Below are 19,344 nucleotides of genomic sequence, written 5' to 3'. Positions count from 1 at the left end.
GTTCGACCGCGGGTCAATTGGTTATGATTTGTTTACTATATTTAATTATTTGTAGAAATTATATAGTTTTATAAAATACTTAAATAAAAATAATCATACCATAGTTAACAAATTATGAAATCTAAAAATAAAAATAAAGTGAATAAACCTTTTGAATAAATAAAAAACACTAAGTAAAATATCATCAATGAAATATATTAAAGAACATCACGAATTCACAACAACCAATCTTGGTTGTCTCTATCACCATTCCCTTCGTGTTCTTCAGGTGGCAAAGCGAAGTCTTCATCAAAATCTGAAACATCTAAAAATCACATAGTTGAATCAATATATTATAGACAACTAAAAGAAAATTCAAAAAATGAAATGGACAATAATAAAGATACCATTAGACTTTTCAGGGTTTGTTTCTTCATGATCTTTGGGATATTCCTCAGCAAGAGCATTCTCTAATTCATCATATTCAAGTTCACCTGCTTCTTCTTCTTCAACGATCCAAAACTCTGTTTTATCAATAGATTCGTAGTCAACAGGATCATATGATCTTTTTCTTTTTGACCTGTACATGTAAAACATGTATAACTTGTTACAAACTAAGCTAAAAAGACAATTTTTATTTCATGATAGTATAATACTCACCTTTGTTGCAAACGTAAATTGTAGTGAACAAAGACGAGATCATTAAGTCGTTGATGCTCTAATCTATTCCTCTTTTGGTATGAATCCGCTCAAACACACTCCAATTGCGCTCACATCCAGATGAAGAAGCAGTTTGACTAAGAATTCTTATTGCTAACTTTTGCAAATTAGGAGCATCATAACCAAAATATCTCCACCATTCATCTAAAATATCAAATATATTATATCAGACTACTTTATATATATATATATATATATATATATATATTATATGCAAGTCAATTCCACGTTTAATAACTTACCTGGCTGAGATGTTTTGCTGCAAGTAAGAGCCATATCAGGAGAAAAGCTGCCTTCACGTTCTCTATAAAACCTAAGCTCTTGAACGAGCTTCGTTTTGCTATTCTCTGTTTGCTTCCCAATTAAGCTCATCAACCCACTCATAACTTCAGGCTTCTCAGAAACTGAAGTTTGGTCATACATGAAAGCCGGGTTCAAATAGTACGCTGCAGCATGAAGATCATGGCGTAACATACGATCCCATCTTCTATCAATGATGTTTGTATAAGGCTGGTAAAGAGGTTTTCTTTTTCTGAACATCGTTTTAATTCCTAGTCTTGCTCGATACATCCCTTCATACACATATGGCAAAGAAGGCTTCTCATCAGCATCACAAATGCGTAACAATCGAATGATAGGAGTCATAATCTTGAAGATTATCAAGCATTCATTCCACATTCGCTCATCCAAAATAATCAATTTAGCTTCCTTTGCTTTAGACGTCTTGAAAAGCTGCTTGAGTTCAGCATCTGTACTTGTAACCAAAGCTTGTAGATCTTCTTTATGTTGATAGAGACTTTGTAGAGCAATGAAAGTTGTAGCAAAACGTGTTTCTCCAGATCGAATGATCTCTCTCCAACCAGGTCTTTTTCTGACCCAATTTAAAGTTGACTTATGGTTGTAAACAAAAATGGTTACCTTAGACATACGGTGAGCTAAATTGTGAACAGAAGGTAGTTTTGTCACATCTTCCAAAATCAGATTGATACAATGAGCTGCACATGGAGACCAAGCAATGGTGGGAAACTTTTCAGCGAGAAGCTTTCCAGCAGCTTTGTAGTTGGGTGCACTATCAGTTACAAAATGAACTACATTTTCTGAACCGACCATACCCACAAGTTCAGCAAACAAGTTGCATAAATTCTCAGCACTTGCATAGATATCAGAAGCATCAACTGACTTGAGAAATGTAATTCCTTTAGGACAATAAACTAAGAAATTAACCAGCGGTCTTTGTCTTGTGTCCTTCCATCCATCTGCCATAAGAGTACATCCAGTAGTAGCCCAAGTATTCCTAAACTTATCAATGATCAAAAAAACTTGCACCTTAGCATCACGCAACAATCCAACACGTAGAGCATGGTATGAAGGCCCCACATATCCATGACCCATACTTGCTACCTTATTCATCATAGGCTGGAAAAGTGGAGAATTCACAGCATTCATTGGATACAAGCATCATAAAACCACAATGCAACAGACAGGTCCACATCATGTATTCTCTCTTTACTTTGCATACACGCTTTTATAGTAGGTTGGGTCGGATCATGCACACCTCTTTTAAAGTATTCATGTAGATCAATACTTTTTTTTCTTCCTCTTTTGACTTGGACGAACATCACCTTCGATATCATCTCCATCACCATCTTGAATTTCAGGACCGTCGTTCATATCATCCAAAACAGTCTGCTTCTTCTTCTTGTTCTCAATTTCTTTTAATGCGTTCAATATCTTAAATCGCACATCTCCTGGAATCTGCGAACACGCATCTGTATTCCCTTTCACGCCAGCAATATGTTGTTTCATCCTATTAATTCCACCTCCTAATTTTTTTTTGTCACAAAATGAGCATTCCAAAACCGTTTTCCCTCTTGAATCAGTTGATTTAATCACATAGGACCAAGCTATATCACTTTTTCCTCGGAGTGAACGGTTTGCGGCTGCTATTTCTTCATAGTCTTCCTCTGTTTCCATTACTTGTAAAATACACGAAAGAAGAAGAAAAAAACAGATTTCAGACATAATACAATAACAGATTCTTAAAGGATGCACAACACATAAGGATCAGTTATTTATAATACAATTATATGACGTAATCGATGATGAATTGATGATTAACTATGATAGTTTAATACTATATTTGATTATGCATATTAAAAAACAGAGCCACGATCGTGAAAAAGTATTATGCTAATGTCGAAAATCTAGTAATGATGGAGATCACAAACAAAAAAAATCAAAATAAAAGAGAGAATGAAAACCAACCGTTTGCTGTGAGAGGAGGAGATGAGGACGGTCAGAGAAGATGAAGCGAAGAGCGACCAGAGGTTAGTGAACTGAAAGTCTGAAACCCTATATTTAGTCTACAAAATCTAAATCGAATAGATATTCTTGAACCGTAACTCAGCCGGTCCGGTCCGGTCCGGGTCACCGGGTCGCCGGTTTATAGCGGTTTTTTGTGGGTTTTACCGGTTTTATGATCTCCGGTTGTTAGCAGTAGACCCAAACCGGAGAACTGTCTGGGTCGCGGGTCAACCAGTCGAACCGGCCGGTCCGGTCCGGTCGTCAAAACATTGATCGTGACATGTGTCAATTTTAACGATCAAAGTTAGTAACTCATTAGATCGTGACATGTGTCAATTTTTGGTAAAACGAAGAATAAGATAATTGTAATCTTATTATATTAAAAACAAATTTTGTTAATCCTAAAAATAAAATAATTGTAAATACACCCCTCTATATCTTATTATATAATGTATGATTTCAAAAGTTGCTAATTCATAAGATCGCGACATGTGTCAAAATCTTATTATGTTGTAGATTATTAAAATAATAATTAAAAATTATATTAAATTATACAATTTTGTAATTTTAAAGAAAAATGAATCGTCTACGTTATATTGATTTCCTTGGCCTAATCTTAAAAAAAAAAGAATTTATCCTAAAAATTTTACAATAATTAAACTTATACAAAATAATCATACGTTATATTGAATTCTTTGGCCTAATCTTAAAAGAAAAAGAATTTAAATATAAAAATATGTATTCTCTCAGATCTTTGTTATATATATAGAGAGGAATACGTCATTCCAATGTATCAAACTCAATTAGAATTTTCAAACATGAGCACTACATATGGAAACCAAAACTGTGAAAATAACGAAAAGTCAGCCAAGAAAAGGAATAGAGAACCATTATGAATAATGATCAGATTGTTATGATGGAGAAGGCGCTTACCGATGAACCTCATATGCGACTGAAACTAGCTACACTTCAGGTAGGACTGGGCACGGGACGAGTACCCTTGAATTTTCTCATACTCTTTACCCGACCCGACCCTAACGGGTAATAGAAAAAAATTACTCGTACTCGACACTTAAATAACGGGTACCCGGAAAAATGGGTACCCGGAAAAAAATAGTTGACCCTTTAAATACCCGACCCTTTACCCTTACCAGGATAAATGAATATCCGATAAAAAAATTGTCAATAATCGTAATAATAATTTCATATTCCAAAATCCGAAAAGGAAAAATTCATAAATGTATGCAACATATAAGTTCAAAAATTAGAAAATTACAAACTTAAAAAATAAAAATAAAATATTAATTCAATTGGGCGTCGTATATATCATTTCAGTTAGACTAAGTTTAACTTAGGCTTTAACTTTAACTCTATAATATATTTATAAATTAATAATAAATAATAATAATATAAAATATTAAAGGGTATTTACGGGTCGAGTAACAAAACGGGTAAAGGGACGAGTAACGGGACGGGTATTGAAAACTAAACTAATACCCTATACTCGTCCCTTACTCACGGGTAATATAATTATAATACCCTTTACTCAACCCTAAAGCTGCGGGTACTCTTTTTTCGGGACGGGTACGAGCCGAGTAACGGGTCGAATACGGGTAATGGGTATTAGTGCCCAGGCCTAACTTCAGGCATGGGTCGACAAACTAATTCAATGTGTAAGTATAAACTCATATTCAGCTTCACATACATATTTTTTCATAATTGACTAATATTATTTAACAAAATATAGGGACTCCAGCTTACAACTATGCAGCTAAGAAAATGGTAACAACTTTTAATTTTTAACTTTTAATATATCTTGCAAGCGAATCTAACAGATATCTTACGCTTCTTATATTATATGTGTTTTTTCAATTAGATTTTGACATGTATATACAAAAAAAACAGTTTATTAAGCATGTATTAATAATCAATAAATAGTGAATAACCAATCTTAAAAAATAACATAAGTTATGTCAAAAGAATCATAATTTTTGAAACATAATAGGAACAACTAATTAAGAAAACAACATTAAATCTACATAAAATTTACATGTTTATATCAAAAGCTTTAATCTTTGATTTTTTTTTTTCTGATATAATTTTGCCGATATATTTTGGGTCTTTTATTCCTGCGGGCTCTTCAATGGAAGCTATCATATGCAATGAAATGGAATCAAAGTATATAAAGCCCGCTAAATTAATCGAGGATGGAGACACTGATGGAGGTTCCAAAAGTAATTTTACGGTTAGTAGCGTTATAAGTTTCAAAGATTAGTCGGTGGTTGGTGTATTTGGTAGCGATTTTGTAATTTGCAAAGTTGGAACGATAAACCGTTTTAAAATTGGTATCAAACCTGATTTAGGTGGTTTTCTATCGAATTTGGTTCGTAAACCGTTTAAATCCAGGTATATAGAGAAATATATGAGAACTTTTGATTCGGTTAGAAATAAGTTGAGAACTTATGATTCGAGATTATTTGAGATGAGGTCATAGTTCTAAGTAGTTTTGGTACAATGTGATACTTCTGAGGAGTAAATAAGGAATCGATCCTTAACGTGATTATGACATATATCATGTTTTGGATTGTTTATAAAGTTTTAATTTTGTATATTTGAATTATCTAAGGTTTTATATATACCATCATGATTATAATATTCAAATTTGTTTTTTTATTATGTGATATTAACTTTCTTTCAATTTCTCAACTTTAATTGGGTTGGTCATAAAATCATTGTAATAGAGTAGATAATTTTCACCAGTTGTTCATTCAAAATATCTTTGGAGTAAAAAAAGTTAATGGTTAAAGAAATTATGTCACAATACAATTTTAGTAATTATAAGAACAATATTTATACCAAGAAACATAAAATTTGTTTAATTTGTTTAAAATACATTTTATAGGTAGTGATAAAGAGCATACTTTAACAATAAAATAATTTAGGGTTTAAGAGCATATTTTTAATGGTGAAACATACAGTAAAATTGTATGTGATTACTAAATTATATGTTGTTTTGATGAATTATTTGCATGTAAAATATTTTGTAATAAGTTGTGAAACATTTTTGAAATTTGACAGTAATAATATTTTTAATGATGAGTATTTGGCAAAAGTTTTGGTAGGGGTATAATTTAGCTTTAGATTATTGTAATAATTGTTATAATATATTAAAAATATAAAAATATAAATAAGTGTATGACGGTAAATACAAATATGATTTTGGTGGGATATAATTTAGCTTTATATTATTGTAATAATTGTTATAATATATAAAAAAAATATAAATAAATGTATGAAGGTAAATACAAATATGATTTTTTCTATAACTAAAAAATTATTTATATATTTACTTCAAGAAATAAAATTTCTTTTTATATTTTTAAAAAATCTTATTATATAAAGTTGGGTTTTGAAAGTTAGCCATTAACAAGATTTTGACATGTGTCAAGTTATCAATCTCAGATTTTGACATGTGTAAAAGTTAATATTTAATAGGAAAATTTTGATTAAAAGAAAAATAAAATATTTTATTTTAAAAAATATTAATAATGTGAAAAGATAATTATCAAAATTACAGAATTAATATAAAAAGTACAAAGTTTTTAGAATTAATTATAAGGAGATTTTATATATATATATATTTCATAAAATTCAAAATTATAATATTATTTACTTATTTTTAATTTTAAGTTATTAATTCGACAAAAAATATAGAAAAAGGGATTAAGGAAATATATAGTTAATTATTAATTCTAAATTTTGTAAATACTCACTTTGATATAAATATAGATTGTCTCATATTTAAATAATTTATTCAAAAACACTCCTTTCAACTTTGTTTAATTGGGAAATTTTTTTAATGGGAAGGTAAATTTTTCTTATTTTATTAAATCAAAATTTTCTCTTGCTTTCTACTTTTTCAGTTTGGAATAGGTAAGACTAATATGTTGACCCAAAAAAAAAGATTAATATATGTGTCTTTTTTTCCTAATACTGTATTTTAAAATTTATTGTAGTATTTTTAGATTGTTTTCTTTAATTTATATTTTAATCTTTGAATTATTTGGGATTCATATATTACCATGCTTATAATTCTCAATTGTGTCTTTAATTATGCCAAATTAATTTTCTTCTAATTTCTCAACCTTGATTGGTTGGTCATAAGCCCTTCTTTTTTTTGCAAACATAATTGTTACCATTATTCATTCAATCCCAAAGGAAGATAATGAGCATAAGCTCATCAACCTAATAAATGGATAAAATAAGCTAATCAAACACAAGCGTACAACAATCATAGATAGATAGATTGGAAAAACATAAATCGTTCTTGATAGATCCAGAGGAGCTCAAAGACTCTGACGCCCTGGTTTACGGAAAGGTTTAAAAGAATTGATTTGACCACATACGTCACCAAAATGCACTAATTTTTCAGTCAAGGGTCCTGAGAGAACTTAATGATGGGTGACCTTCTTGGAAGTGATTGTCAGAACTGTGCGAGTGAGGACAAAACAGAGGAAAATATCATTTGTTGATTTGTAAGGTCGGTAAACAAGTTTTTCAAGCCTCCCGGACGTAACAAACCGGCCATCAAATATGGATGGGTCCACGAGCCGAGAATACATGTAGGGCCTACTTAGGAAGGTGGACCCATGGAGTGAGAGTGGACATGGATTCACTAAGCAAGGTGGCGGTTGAGCATTGCAGCGAAAGAGGCTACATCATGGTGTGACAAATACACTTCCACGAATACATTGGGAAATTTAACATTAGTTACTATCAAAAGATTTTATGACGTTAGAAAAAGATTTTTACTTTCATTGGTTGTCGGAAAAGCCTTTTTGAGATAGCAAAAAGACGTGAACATTTTCTCTCCACACAGGAGGAGGACAGAGCCGAGGTTCTCTCTATGGTGGAGAAAGTTGGACATAAGGTTATCTACCCAAGGGAGTAAGGTGGAGGAGGTTGGACGCAAGGTTATCTCCTCAAGGGAGCATATGTTCTCTACATGGTGGAGGAGGTTGGACGCAAGGTTCTCTCCATAAGGGATGAAGGCAGAGCCGAGGTTTTTTCCATGGCGGTCATACATTATTGTGATGATACATCATTGATTTGTATATTATGTTATCAATAAACATATTAAGCCAACTATTTTACTTTCAATTTGGCATAGTTACTATCACAAATACATTGGGAAATTTAATATTAGTTACTATCAAAAGATTTTGTGACATTAGAAAAAGGTTTTTACTTTTATTGGTTGTCAGAACAATCCATTTGAGATAGCAAAAAGCCGTGAACATGTTCTCTCCACATAGGAGGAGGGCAGAGCCGAGATTCTCTCTATGGTGGAGAAGGTTGGACACAAGGTTATCTCCCCAAGGGAGGAATGTGGAGGAGGTTGGACGCAAGGTTATCTCCCCAAGGGAGAAGGCGGAGCCAAGGTTCTCTCTATTGTGGAGGAGATTGGACGGAAGGTTCTCTCCATAAAGGATGAGGACAGAGCCCAGGTTTTCTCCATGGTGGTCATACATTATTGTGATGATACATCATTGATTAGTATATTATATAATATATTTTTTATTCAAAATGTTTTTTGAGCCAACAATTTTAGTAATTAAAAAACTATGCAGAAGTAAAAGTAAAATAGTTGACTTAATGTATTCATATAGACATTTTCTTGGTGGTGATAAAGAATATATTTGTAACATAGAGTATATTTAGCTGTAAAAAAAGACACTTTTAATAGTAATATACATAAAAGATTTGTAAATGAATATTACTATAACAAAATAAAATTTATAAATAACATACAACACATTTTAATATTTTTTTTTAAATTTAATTTAATTTATAAACTTTAAACCCATACATCGGGCGAGTCCTCATCTAGTTGTTTAGGATTTAGGATTTATTCTCTTCAACAATCTCAATGCCCGCACACTTATCTAGTGTATCTAGTAAAGTAATGATTACTTATTGATACCACAAGTAGGACAACACTCAAAACTATCTTGCCATGGGAACCACCGTGGTGTCCAAGCTAGCGTTCCTTTCTTGAGATTCCAAGCCTCGGTTCGTACTTATCCCTGAGTTTTCACACAAAATACACTCCTTTAGCTCGTTAATAACCTGAGACATAGATGGTCGTTTTGAGGAAGAAGGATTCGAGCATGACATTGCGAGCTCAAGAGCTCTCCAAGCAGAATTAACGTCATAATCATTGCCAAGGTTTGGATCCATGATATCAAGAATATCTCCTTTGGTGATCTGAAAGCCAACCCATTGTGTTATGTGAGAATATTCAGAGGTTTGATTAATCACAGGTTGGTTTGTGATCATCTCCAATAACACGATCCCGAAACTGTAGACATCACTCTTCTCACCCAATCTACCTGAATGGTTATATCTGCAAGACAACAACATGGTATATACTTATTAAACATTGAAGAAGGAATAAAGTTTCAGAACAAGTGTTTGTGTATGTGTGTATATGAAAACTAATAACACTTACTCGGGATCAAGGTATCCAAGAGTACCAGCAATAGCTGTTGCATCCTGAGCTTCGCCTCCACCTTGGAAAGATCTTGAGAGTCCAAAATCAGCGAGTTTGGCCTTGAAATTCTCGTCCAGCAATATGTTGGCAGTTTTGACATCTCTATGAACCATCGGAGGTTTGCAGCCAATATGTAAGTACTCCAACCCTATGCAATTGAGTCATCTATATCAACTTATTTGCCATAAACCTCATTAAATTTTGACATCTTGTCCTACAGATTTTAACTTAGTACGAACCTAGTGCTGCTTCCAAAGCTACTCGTAGTCGAGTACTCCAGTTGATAATGGATCCACATCCTTTTCCTGTATGTTAGATTGTTAGATGTTAGATTGTTAGATGTTAGATCCATTCAAGTTTTATGTGTTTCATGAGCTATTGCTACACGTGGAATCACTACAAGACATATCACCTGACAAATGTTGTTTTAAGTCTCCATTGGGCAGAAACTCATAGATGAGGGCCAAGTGATCTCCGTCATAGCAATACCCAACCAGGCTCACCAAATTTGTATGGTGCACTCTCATAAGAAGATCAACCTAAAGTAACATTCATGTCAAGAAAATCTTGAAATGCATAAACACATGATAGTTTAGTTGGCAAGATTAGAGAACTATCAATACCTCTGCGTTGAACTCCTTATAGCCCTGAGTTGAAGATTGAGAGAGTACTTTAACGGCCACTTGTTCAGAACCATTTACAGAACCGTGATACACCATGCCAAACCCTCCTTTACCTAAAACTCTTTGGAAGTTGTTAGTCATTTTGACGACTTCTGAATATGTGAACCTTCTGCTGCTCTTATTAGCAAATGTAACATTCACCGCTGATGTTCCCGGTAGTAGGTGTAGACCTGTACATCAGAATAACGATGGATGGTATCGTATTCAAAATTTTATATCTGTATCTCTTCTTTAAATGCAACAAATTAAGTAACGACATTCACAAGATTTGATAAGGTTTCTTATTTGATGTCTCTTTTGCAAGTACCTTCTACAACCGTTGACTTTTTCTTTCTGATTACAAGAAAAATAACCAGTACAGCAATGACAATGGCTGCAACAACAACTGATGCAACAACAATTGCCAAAGGAAATTTCTTCTTAGGTGGTTTTGTACATGAGTCAGAGACACAATGAAGCCCTGGGTTTCCTTCAACACTAGAACAAGATGAGAGTTGTTCAAGACATTAAATGCACAAAAGGTTCTTAAATAATAACTAAGAGAATTTCAAAAGTATAGGTAGAACGTTCGTTTCTTACGATAGCTCTAGTCCTTCCTTTTGAAGAGCTTCAGGAATTGAACCATTAAGATTGTTTCCGCTTAAGTTTCTGTTAAAAAACGACCATGATCTGAGTTGGAATCTGAGAAGCAAATATAATATATACATGTTGAGAGAAACTTACATGACCGTCAACGATTCTATATTGCCTAGAAACTCCGGCACTCCTCCACTCAGTTTATTATTAGACAAATCCCTAATGGTTAGCAAGATAGAATTAATAAAGAAACGAAAGTTTCTCCAATTTATTTCAAGACATATGATAACAATTTTGTCGCCTCTTAACAATGGTAAAATACTTACAGTTTTTCTAGTTTTGTAAGATTTTGAATGGCAGCTGCTATGGTTCCAGTTAAACCAGTAGAAGACAAGTCTCTGGTGATATGTTAAAAACCACATTAATAAAAATCTTAATGACCATACGATTACTAGCACATTGTAAAGAATGTGTGTGCACTAGTAGTGAAATCAGGACTTACAAAGAAGTGATTCTTGGTGGTGTGGAGTTATCTGTGTTGCTGCAGTTTAAACCAGCCCACATAAGGTGTTGAGGGACACATGGATCACCTTGCCAGTTTATTTTATTCAATTTATAGGCGTCTCTGATATTGTTTATAGCAACCACTAACATTAAAAAAAAAAAAAAAAACAATAAATTGTCTTGAGTAATTTATATGTGCGTGATTAAGTTGTGTTGAAAGACACTGAAAACATACCGTCGCTTTCATCTGTCTCGGACTGTGGAAACTGAATAACTGTGTAGACCTCAAGAGCGTTAAGTAGAGGCGGAAGAGTTGATCTGCCGGTTCGTATCAGCTGAAACTTACATTTTCCTTCATCACAAATCCTTGGAGACTTGCTCTCGCTAGTAACTTCTTAGGAATTACAGGTTCAGTCGACATAACTTCACCATTCCATACCATGTTGAATTCTCTGGTTTCATTAGTCCGCAACTCCTGGATCTCAGCAAAGTGTCTATACACGTAATATTGGTCGTTAGGATTATCTAAATTAGTCCATTCAATCGTCAGTGGCTCACTGGCATTAGTAGGCATGGCAGCAGTTGCAAGTGCGTCTTTTGGTGGATCATAGTCGTTAATATTTCCCACATTGCTAGTGGTGTTTACATGGGTCCAATCTTTCTGAAAGTACGCACTCCATTGGCGATCATAGACATCGTCCGGGTACCTGAGGATGGGAACCCATGTTAAAATCATTTTTGATAAGATCATTTTTGTTGGCGCTTGAACCCATGTTATTGTTAATTGATTAGTTGTCTAAAAAAACTTGGATACATGTTTCATTTCTATTTGCAAGTGTTGAGGATTGACTAGTCCTTTCTTTAACAGATGAGAAACAGAGCAACAAGAAACATAGCATAACGGAGGTATCTAAAACAGAGCATAAAGAAGAGAAAATGCTCAGGCTCAGTTGAAGTTAGGGTACCTTATGTGAGTCTGTTGTGACTCGCTAAGATATCTTCGCATGCACAATTTCAGAGAACCAGACTTGGTGATATAAGAATCAGTTCCCATGGGCCGTATTTCCAAGGCTGAGATCATTGGGATACTTTCCCCAGTCTTAACAAGACAAATCTGCAAATTGTTTGATGTTGGAATGTGCAAGATCTCAGGACGTGAACCATTCACTTGCTTTTGCAAATCTATAGTGGCCCATAGATTCGGTCCAAGATACAGATCAAACTTGGGGCCATTGTCAAGACCATCATAGTTTCCATATATAAACCTAGCCCTGATCAGAAGCTTTCTTCCCTTCTCAACCTTTAGATTGTAGCAGTTCCGTGTTCCTTCTGGAAAATATCTCAGCGTCTCGTATGGCTTCAGCAAGTTCCTCGGACCTGCTTGGATATTACCAGTTTTTCCACTCTGGATGAACTTTGAGTCCGACTCGAACTCTAATCCAAGTGATGTATCTTTATAAGGAGACAGTTCACTCGCGGATAATCCGCAGTCCAAACTGATAAACCCTGTTACATAAATGATAAAAGTGATCGTTTAAAAAACAAGCTAAGTATTAAAGCTTTAACGAGAAGGTGAAGAAAAACAATAATACCTTGTTGGCTCTGAACTCGAGCAAGATGACTGATGGCCAAATTTGCAATTAGCACGAACAAAAAAAGCTCTAGAGATCTCTCCATACTCTCTCTCTCTCACTTCCCAAGGATAAAACAAGAAGACCACTGGCTATACTCTGTGTAAGATAAACAGAGAATATATATAAGCTAAAAAGAAAGACTTCGTCAAGTCAATGTGTTTTGTTTTTTGTAGTGTGCAACTCCCCCATGCAACACGGAGAAGAAGAGTAAGAGGATACTAATCCAACATCAACTTGCCTTTTGTTACTTCCAAGAAATCTTCAATGGTGAAAATGAGTATTGTGTTTTCTAATGCAGCTTCACCAAGGGAAAAGAAGATGAGGGTTAAGACTTAAGAGGACAACAATGCCCCAAATTCATGGAAACTAAGGAGCCACACCAAGAAGCACGTTAAGCAATAAAATTGACACATTATATATGACGAGTCCAACAAGAATGTACCTTTCATGGAAACTAATTCAGTAATTTGTGACTTTCTTAATTAAGTTTAACTTAGGTTATTACTTACATTAGCCTCTAATTATTCTATAGAGGAGTGTCACATTCAATAGTATCAGACAATCAGCACGAAGAAATCATAACGCAATGGCAAAGACAAACCTGTTCAGGTAACCCACAGAGCACAGTCTGAAAGAAATCTAGGTCTTTCATCTATCTCAGTTGGTTTCGGCGAGTCGGCGAATGAGAATGATAATCAATCTCCGGTGTTCTACGACGGCGAAAACCTCCCGTCGAGAGAGAAAGTGAGTGTTTCTTTCCCATCAGCAGTTCCCGGCGGTGAGACCTTTCCCCAGTGATCAACGAATTGAAGCGGTGGGATCGCAACCATCCACAAAACTGTTAAAAGTCAAATCTTTTTGGGCCATTGGGCTTGGCCCATTCTATTTTGTTAAGGATCTCACCTGTTTCTAATGTTTTTTTCTTTTTTCTTTTCTTATGTGAAATTATTGTCTGTACGGCCAATAGGCCCAATACACACATACAACGAATGAAAACATCACTAAATAACAGAGAATATGATCTTATACGAGACAAATCACAAGACAAATCTTAAACGAGTTTGATGTTGGAACATGAAATATCTCTGTCCGTGTACCATTCACAAATGAAGAAACCAAATGAACAGAGAAAACGATCTGAATATATCAATGATCAATGAGAGCATAATGAAATTTGTCAGACTTCGAGTTTATCTATAAGAATAAAACCATACACAGCTACTAACTTTAATCAGTACTCTTTAACTAGTTTACAAATTCTGCTTAGTATGTAACTAGTTAAGTATTGATTACTTATTAATACCACAAGTAGGACAACACTCAAAACTATCTTGCCATGGGAACCACCGTGGTGTCCAAGCTAACGTTCATTCCTTGAGGTTCCAACCCTCGATTGTTATGTATCCTTGGGTTTTCACACACAATACACTCTTTTAGCTCTTGAATAACCTGAGACATGGATGGTCGTTTTGAGGAAACAGGATTCGCGCATGACATTGCCAGTTCAAGAGCTCTCCAGGCAGAATTATAGTCATAATCCTTGCGAAGGTTCGGATCCATAATCTCAATAATATCACATCGGTTAACCATAAAGGCAACCCATTGTGTTATGTGAGAATTTTCAGAGGTTTGTTTAAACACAGGTTGGTTTGTGATCATCTCCAATAAAACGATCCCGAAACTGTAGACATCACTCTTCTCACCCAATCGACCTGAATGGTTATATCTGTAAGACAACAACATGGAAACATCAAAGAAAGAAATTTTTTTTTTAAGAACAAGTACATATGAAAACTAATAACACTTACTCGGGATCAAGGTATCCAGGGGTACCGGCAATCACCGTCGAGTGCTGAGATTCGCCTCCACCTTGAAAAGATCTTGAGAGACCAAAATCAGCGAGTTTGGCCTTGAAATTATCGTCAAGCAATATGTTGGCAGTTTTGACATCTCTATGAACCATTGGCTGTTTGCATCCAATATGCAAGTACTCCAAACCTATGCAATGGTGAATGGAGTCATCTATATCTACTTATTTCTGTAAAACGTACCAATTTTATCGATAACTTATCCTATGATTTTTAACTTAGTACGGACCTAGTGCTGCCTCCAAAGCTATTTGTAACCGAGTACTCCAGTTGATGATAAATCTACCTCCTTTCCCTGTATATTAGATCCATTCAAGTTTTTTTGAGTTTCATGAGCTACTGCTACACTTGAAATAACTATTAAAAAATCACCTGACAAATGTTGTTTTAAGTCTCCATGAGGAAGAAACTCATAGATGAGGGCTAAGTGATCTCCTTCATAGCAATACCCAACGAGGCTCACCAGATTTGTATGGTGCACCCTCAGAAGAAGATCAACCTAAGGTAAGAGCAAAACTCATGTCAATAAACTCCTTTTTTTTTGTGCAAAACTCATGTCAATAAACTCCTTTTTAATAGTTTAGTTGAGAAAGATTACAGATCTATGAATATACCTCTGCGTTGAACTCCTTATACCCTTGAGTTGAAGATTGAGAGAGTACTTTAACGGCCACTTGTTCAGAACCATTTACAGTACCATGATACACCATGCCGAACCCTCCTTTTACCTAAAGCTCTTTGGAAGTTATTTGTCATTTGGAGGACCTCTGAATATGTGAACCTTTTGCTGTTCTTATTAGCAAATGTAACTTCCTCAGTTGGTGTCCTCGGTGGCAGGTTGAGATCTGCAGTACATCAGAATAAGGATGTTATCATTTTTTTTTTGTTGTATATATATCTACATTTAATGTAGGACGACATTCACAGGATTTTTCAAGTTTTCTTATTTGAAATCTCTCTTGTGAGTACCTTTCACAACTGTTGGCTTTTTCCTTCTGAGTACAAGAAAAAGAACCAAAATGACAACTGATGCAACAATTGCCACAGGAACTGATACAACAATCGCCATAGGATATTTCTTCGTAGGTGGTTTTCTACATGAATCGGAAAGACAAAGCCTTGGGTTTCCTTCAACACTGCAATAAAGAAAAGGGAGAGTTGTTTATGATATTTAACGCACAAAAGGGTCGTCGTAGAAAAATATTTGAGAAAATTTCAAAGCTTTGTAGAAAGATTCTTACGATAGCTCTACTCCTTTCTTCTGAAGGGATTGAGGAATCGAACCATTAAGATTGTTCCAGCTTAAGTTTCTGTTTAAAACGACTATGATCTGAGTTGAATTTTTTAAAAGCATTAGAATATATATTGAGAGAAACTTACATGACCGACAAAGATTCCATGTTGCCTAGAAACTCTGGCACTCCTCCAGACAAGTTATTATTTGATAAGTCCCTAATGTTAGCAAGAGAGAATTTAAGACATGAAGGTTTGTCAACAAAATGTATTCCCATCCATATAATAGCAATTCTCGCTTCTGATTTACACCAGTAATACTTACAGTGTTTCAAGTTGTGTAAGACTTTGAATGGCAGCTGCTATAGTCCCATTTAAACCACTTGAAGATAAGTTTCTAGTGACATGTTAAAAATCACATTTAAAGTGTTACTATCAAATCTTGAAGAGTGTGCGTGCACGAACTGAGTACTAGTGTGAACTTACAAAGAAGTGATTCTTGGTGGTGTGGAGATATCAGTGTTGCGGCAGTTTAAACCATACCACCTAAGCTGTTGAGGGACGCATGGATCACCTTGCCAGTTGATTCTACTTAATGAATAGGTTTCTGCGAGTTTATTTATAGCACTCACTGACATAAGAAAAAAGAAAAGGGGATTTTAATGTCTTGAGAACTCCATTGTGTTATCTTTTTTTTTTTAACTAACGTTAAAAAGCATAGACCTTATACGCATAAACTGGATAATTAGAAAGTCGCATACCGTCGCTTTCATCTGTTTCGGACTGCGGAAACTGAATAACTGTGTAGACTTCAAAAGCATTAAGTAGAGGTGGAAGAGTTGACTTGTTGGTTCTTATCAGCTGAAAAATGCATTTCCCTCCTATACAAGTTCTCCCCCACTGGCTTAAGATAGTTGTTGTAGTTCTCCTTTTTGGAACTAGAGGACCATAAGGAGTATCTCCATTCCATATCAAGTTGAACTCCCTGGTTTCATTTGCCTGCAAGTCTTGGATCTCAGAAAAGTGTGCGTAGTAGTAATATTGGTGATCAGGATTTTCTGGACTCCATTCAATCGTCAACGGCTCACTGGCATTAGTAGGGGTGGCTGCAGTTGCAAGTGCCACACCCGGTGGATTGTAGAAGTTGGTATTGCTCACTCCGGGAGGATTGGAAATCTGTGTCCATTCCTTCATGAAAAACGGAACCCATATGCGATCATAGACATCGTTCCTGTACCTGTTGGGGGGGAACAATATTCTTAAGCTGTTGTAGATAAAATAAATTAGGTGAACTGTTTTCTTTACAATCTTTGAACCGTTGTAATATCGTCTAAAGGCAAAATGTATGATAATAATTCTCATTGTTTCTTCTGTAATTTAAGCACCGAGGTTCCTTGAAAAAAAATCAGCCCTTGTGTTGAAAAATGTAAACGGACGCAAAACATAGCAGAAAGAAGAAATATTGACTTACCGTAGCTCAGAGATTGACTTGCTATTGTATCTCCGAAAGGAAAGTTTCAGGGAACCAAACTTAGCGATATAACAGTCTTTTCGCATTGGCCGTAATTCCAAAGCTGTTATTACCGGTGTAGTATTCCCAGTCTTAACAAGACATATCTGCAACGAGTTTGATGTTGGGATGTGTAAGATCTCTTGCCATATACCATACAATCGTTTTGCCAGATCTATCGTGGCCCATGGATTAGGTCCAAGATAAAGATCAAACACCGGTTTAATGTCTCGACCATCATAATTACCATACACAAAGATAGCTCTCATCAAATATTTACGCCCCTTCTCCACACTCAGATTGTAGCAGTTCCGAATTCCATCTGGAAAATATCTTAGCGTTGTGTATGGAATTCAAGAGCTCAGCCTCTTGATTTGTTTTGATTCCACCAGATCTTCCGCTTTGTACGAAATCTTCGTCAGAAGAGAACCACAGTCCAGTATCAGTCTCTTTATAATGAGACACTTCATTTGCGGGCTGTCCGCAATCCAAACTGATGAACCCTGTTTGTTAACAGACATGGGAAAACATTAACCATTAAAACCAGAGCACTTCTGACTTCTGAGAACAATCATGTTTGTACACATGGATGCATGTCTATAGAACAAATAAGAAATCTGGTACCTTCCTGGTCTTGAGCTTGAACAATATGAATGATGGCCAAAGTTATCATTACCAACAAAAGCCCAAAAAAACTCTCCATATTATTTTAACTCCAAGGAAAAATCAAGAAACCAGTGGCTGGCTACGCTGTTGAAGATAAAAATTGAAATAAATAAGCAAACCCAAATCATACACTAAAAGAAAGACTTAGTCAGGTCAATGATTCAAATTGAATAAGCAAACCCGAATCATACACCAATGGAAGAAGATGAGGCTTAAGAGGACAGCAATGTATCAACATCACCCTCATTAAGTTTTTTTCTGGGAAACTAAGGAGCAGACCAAGGAGCACGTTAAACCATACATTGGTATATCAATTACACAAGACTGTCCTTTTTTTGTTGATTTTTTTTTTTTTTTGAACATCCGTTGTTTGTCTGCTGACTCTGCTCTCACCAAGCTGCGTAATATTTTGTATGGCAGCTGCTATGGTTCCAGTTAAATCAGTAGAAGACAAGTTTCTCGTGATATATATGTCAAAACCACATTGTAAGTGATAATATTATGATAAATAACAGAATTTGAAGAGAGTGTGTGCACTAGTAGCTAGTGAAATCAGGACTTACAAAGAAGTGATTCTTGGTGGTATGGAGTTATCTGTGTTGCTGCCAATGCCGGTCCGGCATTTACTAGTGCCCTATGCACAATTTAAAAACATGCCCTTTTATATATTACCAAAAAATTATAACCATTAGATTTTATGTTTAATGTTTTGAAATTTTACTAACAGAACAAAGGCAAAACATTATATTTGATGAAAAGGTTTATCTAATAGTTTAACAAAGCAAACTATTAACTTCAAAAAGGGAAAAAATCAAAACCAAAACTAACAATTAGCCTCAAAAACTATGATTTGCACTTATATTAAACTCCGCATTTTTGTAAAAGTCCTTAGATATATAGAAACTCTATGAAAATTTTACAAAAAAAATGCCCCAAATTTTTTGATGCCCTAATACTTTGCTTCAGTTGCTTGCCCTATGGGCTGGCTCTGAACTTGCTGCAGTTTAAAACATCCCACATAAGGTGTTGAGGGACACATGGATCACCTTGCCAATTTATTCTATTCATTTCATAGGCTTCTCTGATACTTTTTATAGCAACCACTGACATAAAA

General features: G+C 34.9%; 1 protein-coding gene and 2 pseudogenes across 1 annotated transcript; all 3 read right to left on the bottom strand.

The window, feature by feature from the left end:
* LOC104728998 lies at positions 216-2,673 on the bottom strand. The gene is made up of 5 exons (XM_010447901.1): positions 2,317-2,673; positions 942-2,115; positions 798-843; positions 387-559; positions 216-304 (listed from the first exon to the last, which is right to left on the bottom strand). Exons 1-5 carry the CDS (start codon positions 2,671-2,673, stop codon positions 216-218), a joined length of 1,839 nt encoding a protein of 612 aa, XP_010446203.1.
* LOC104726552 lies at positions 8,841-13,763 on the bottom strand (annotated as a pseudogene).
* On the bottom strand, positions 14,168-18,703 carry LOC104726553 (annotated as a pseudogene).

The sequence above is a fragment of the Camelina sativa genome, chromosome 11 (assembly GCF_000633955.1).
Source record: "Camelina sativa cultivar DH55 chromosome 11, Cs, whole genome shotgun sequence".
In the NCBI taxonomy this organism is placed as follows: Eukaryota; Viridiplantae; Streptophyta; class Magnoliopsida; order Brassicales; family Brassicaceae; genus Camelina; species Camelina sativa.
Note: the sequence above shows the minus strand (reverse complement) of the source record. Positions and strands in the feature narration are given on the sequence as shown.

Bases quoted from the DNA above. Each gene is read 5' to 3' on its own strand.
- LOC104728998 (XM_010447901.1), bottom strand. From the start codon at position 2,673: ATGGAAACAGAGGAAGACTATGAAGAAATAGCAGCCGCAAACCGTTCA. The intron at 844-941 runs GTAAGTTATTAA...TTGATATTTTAG, and splicing joins CAGCAAAACATCTCAGCCAG to ATGAATGGTGGAGATATTTT. The intron at 305-386 runs GTATCTTTATTA...TGTGATTTTTAG, and splicing joins AAACCCTGAAAAGTCTAATG to ATGTTTCAGATTTTGATGAA.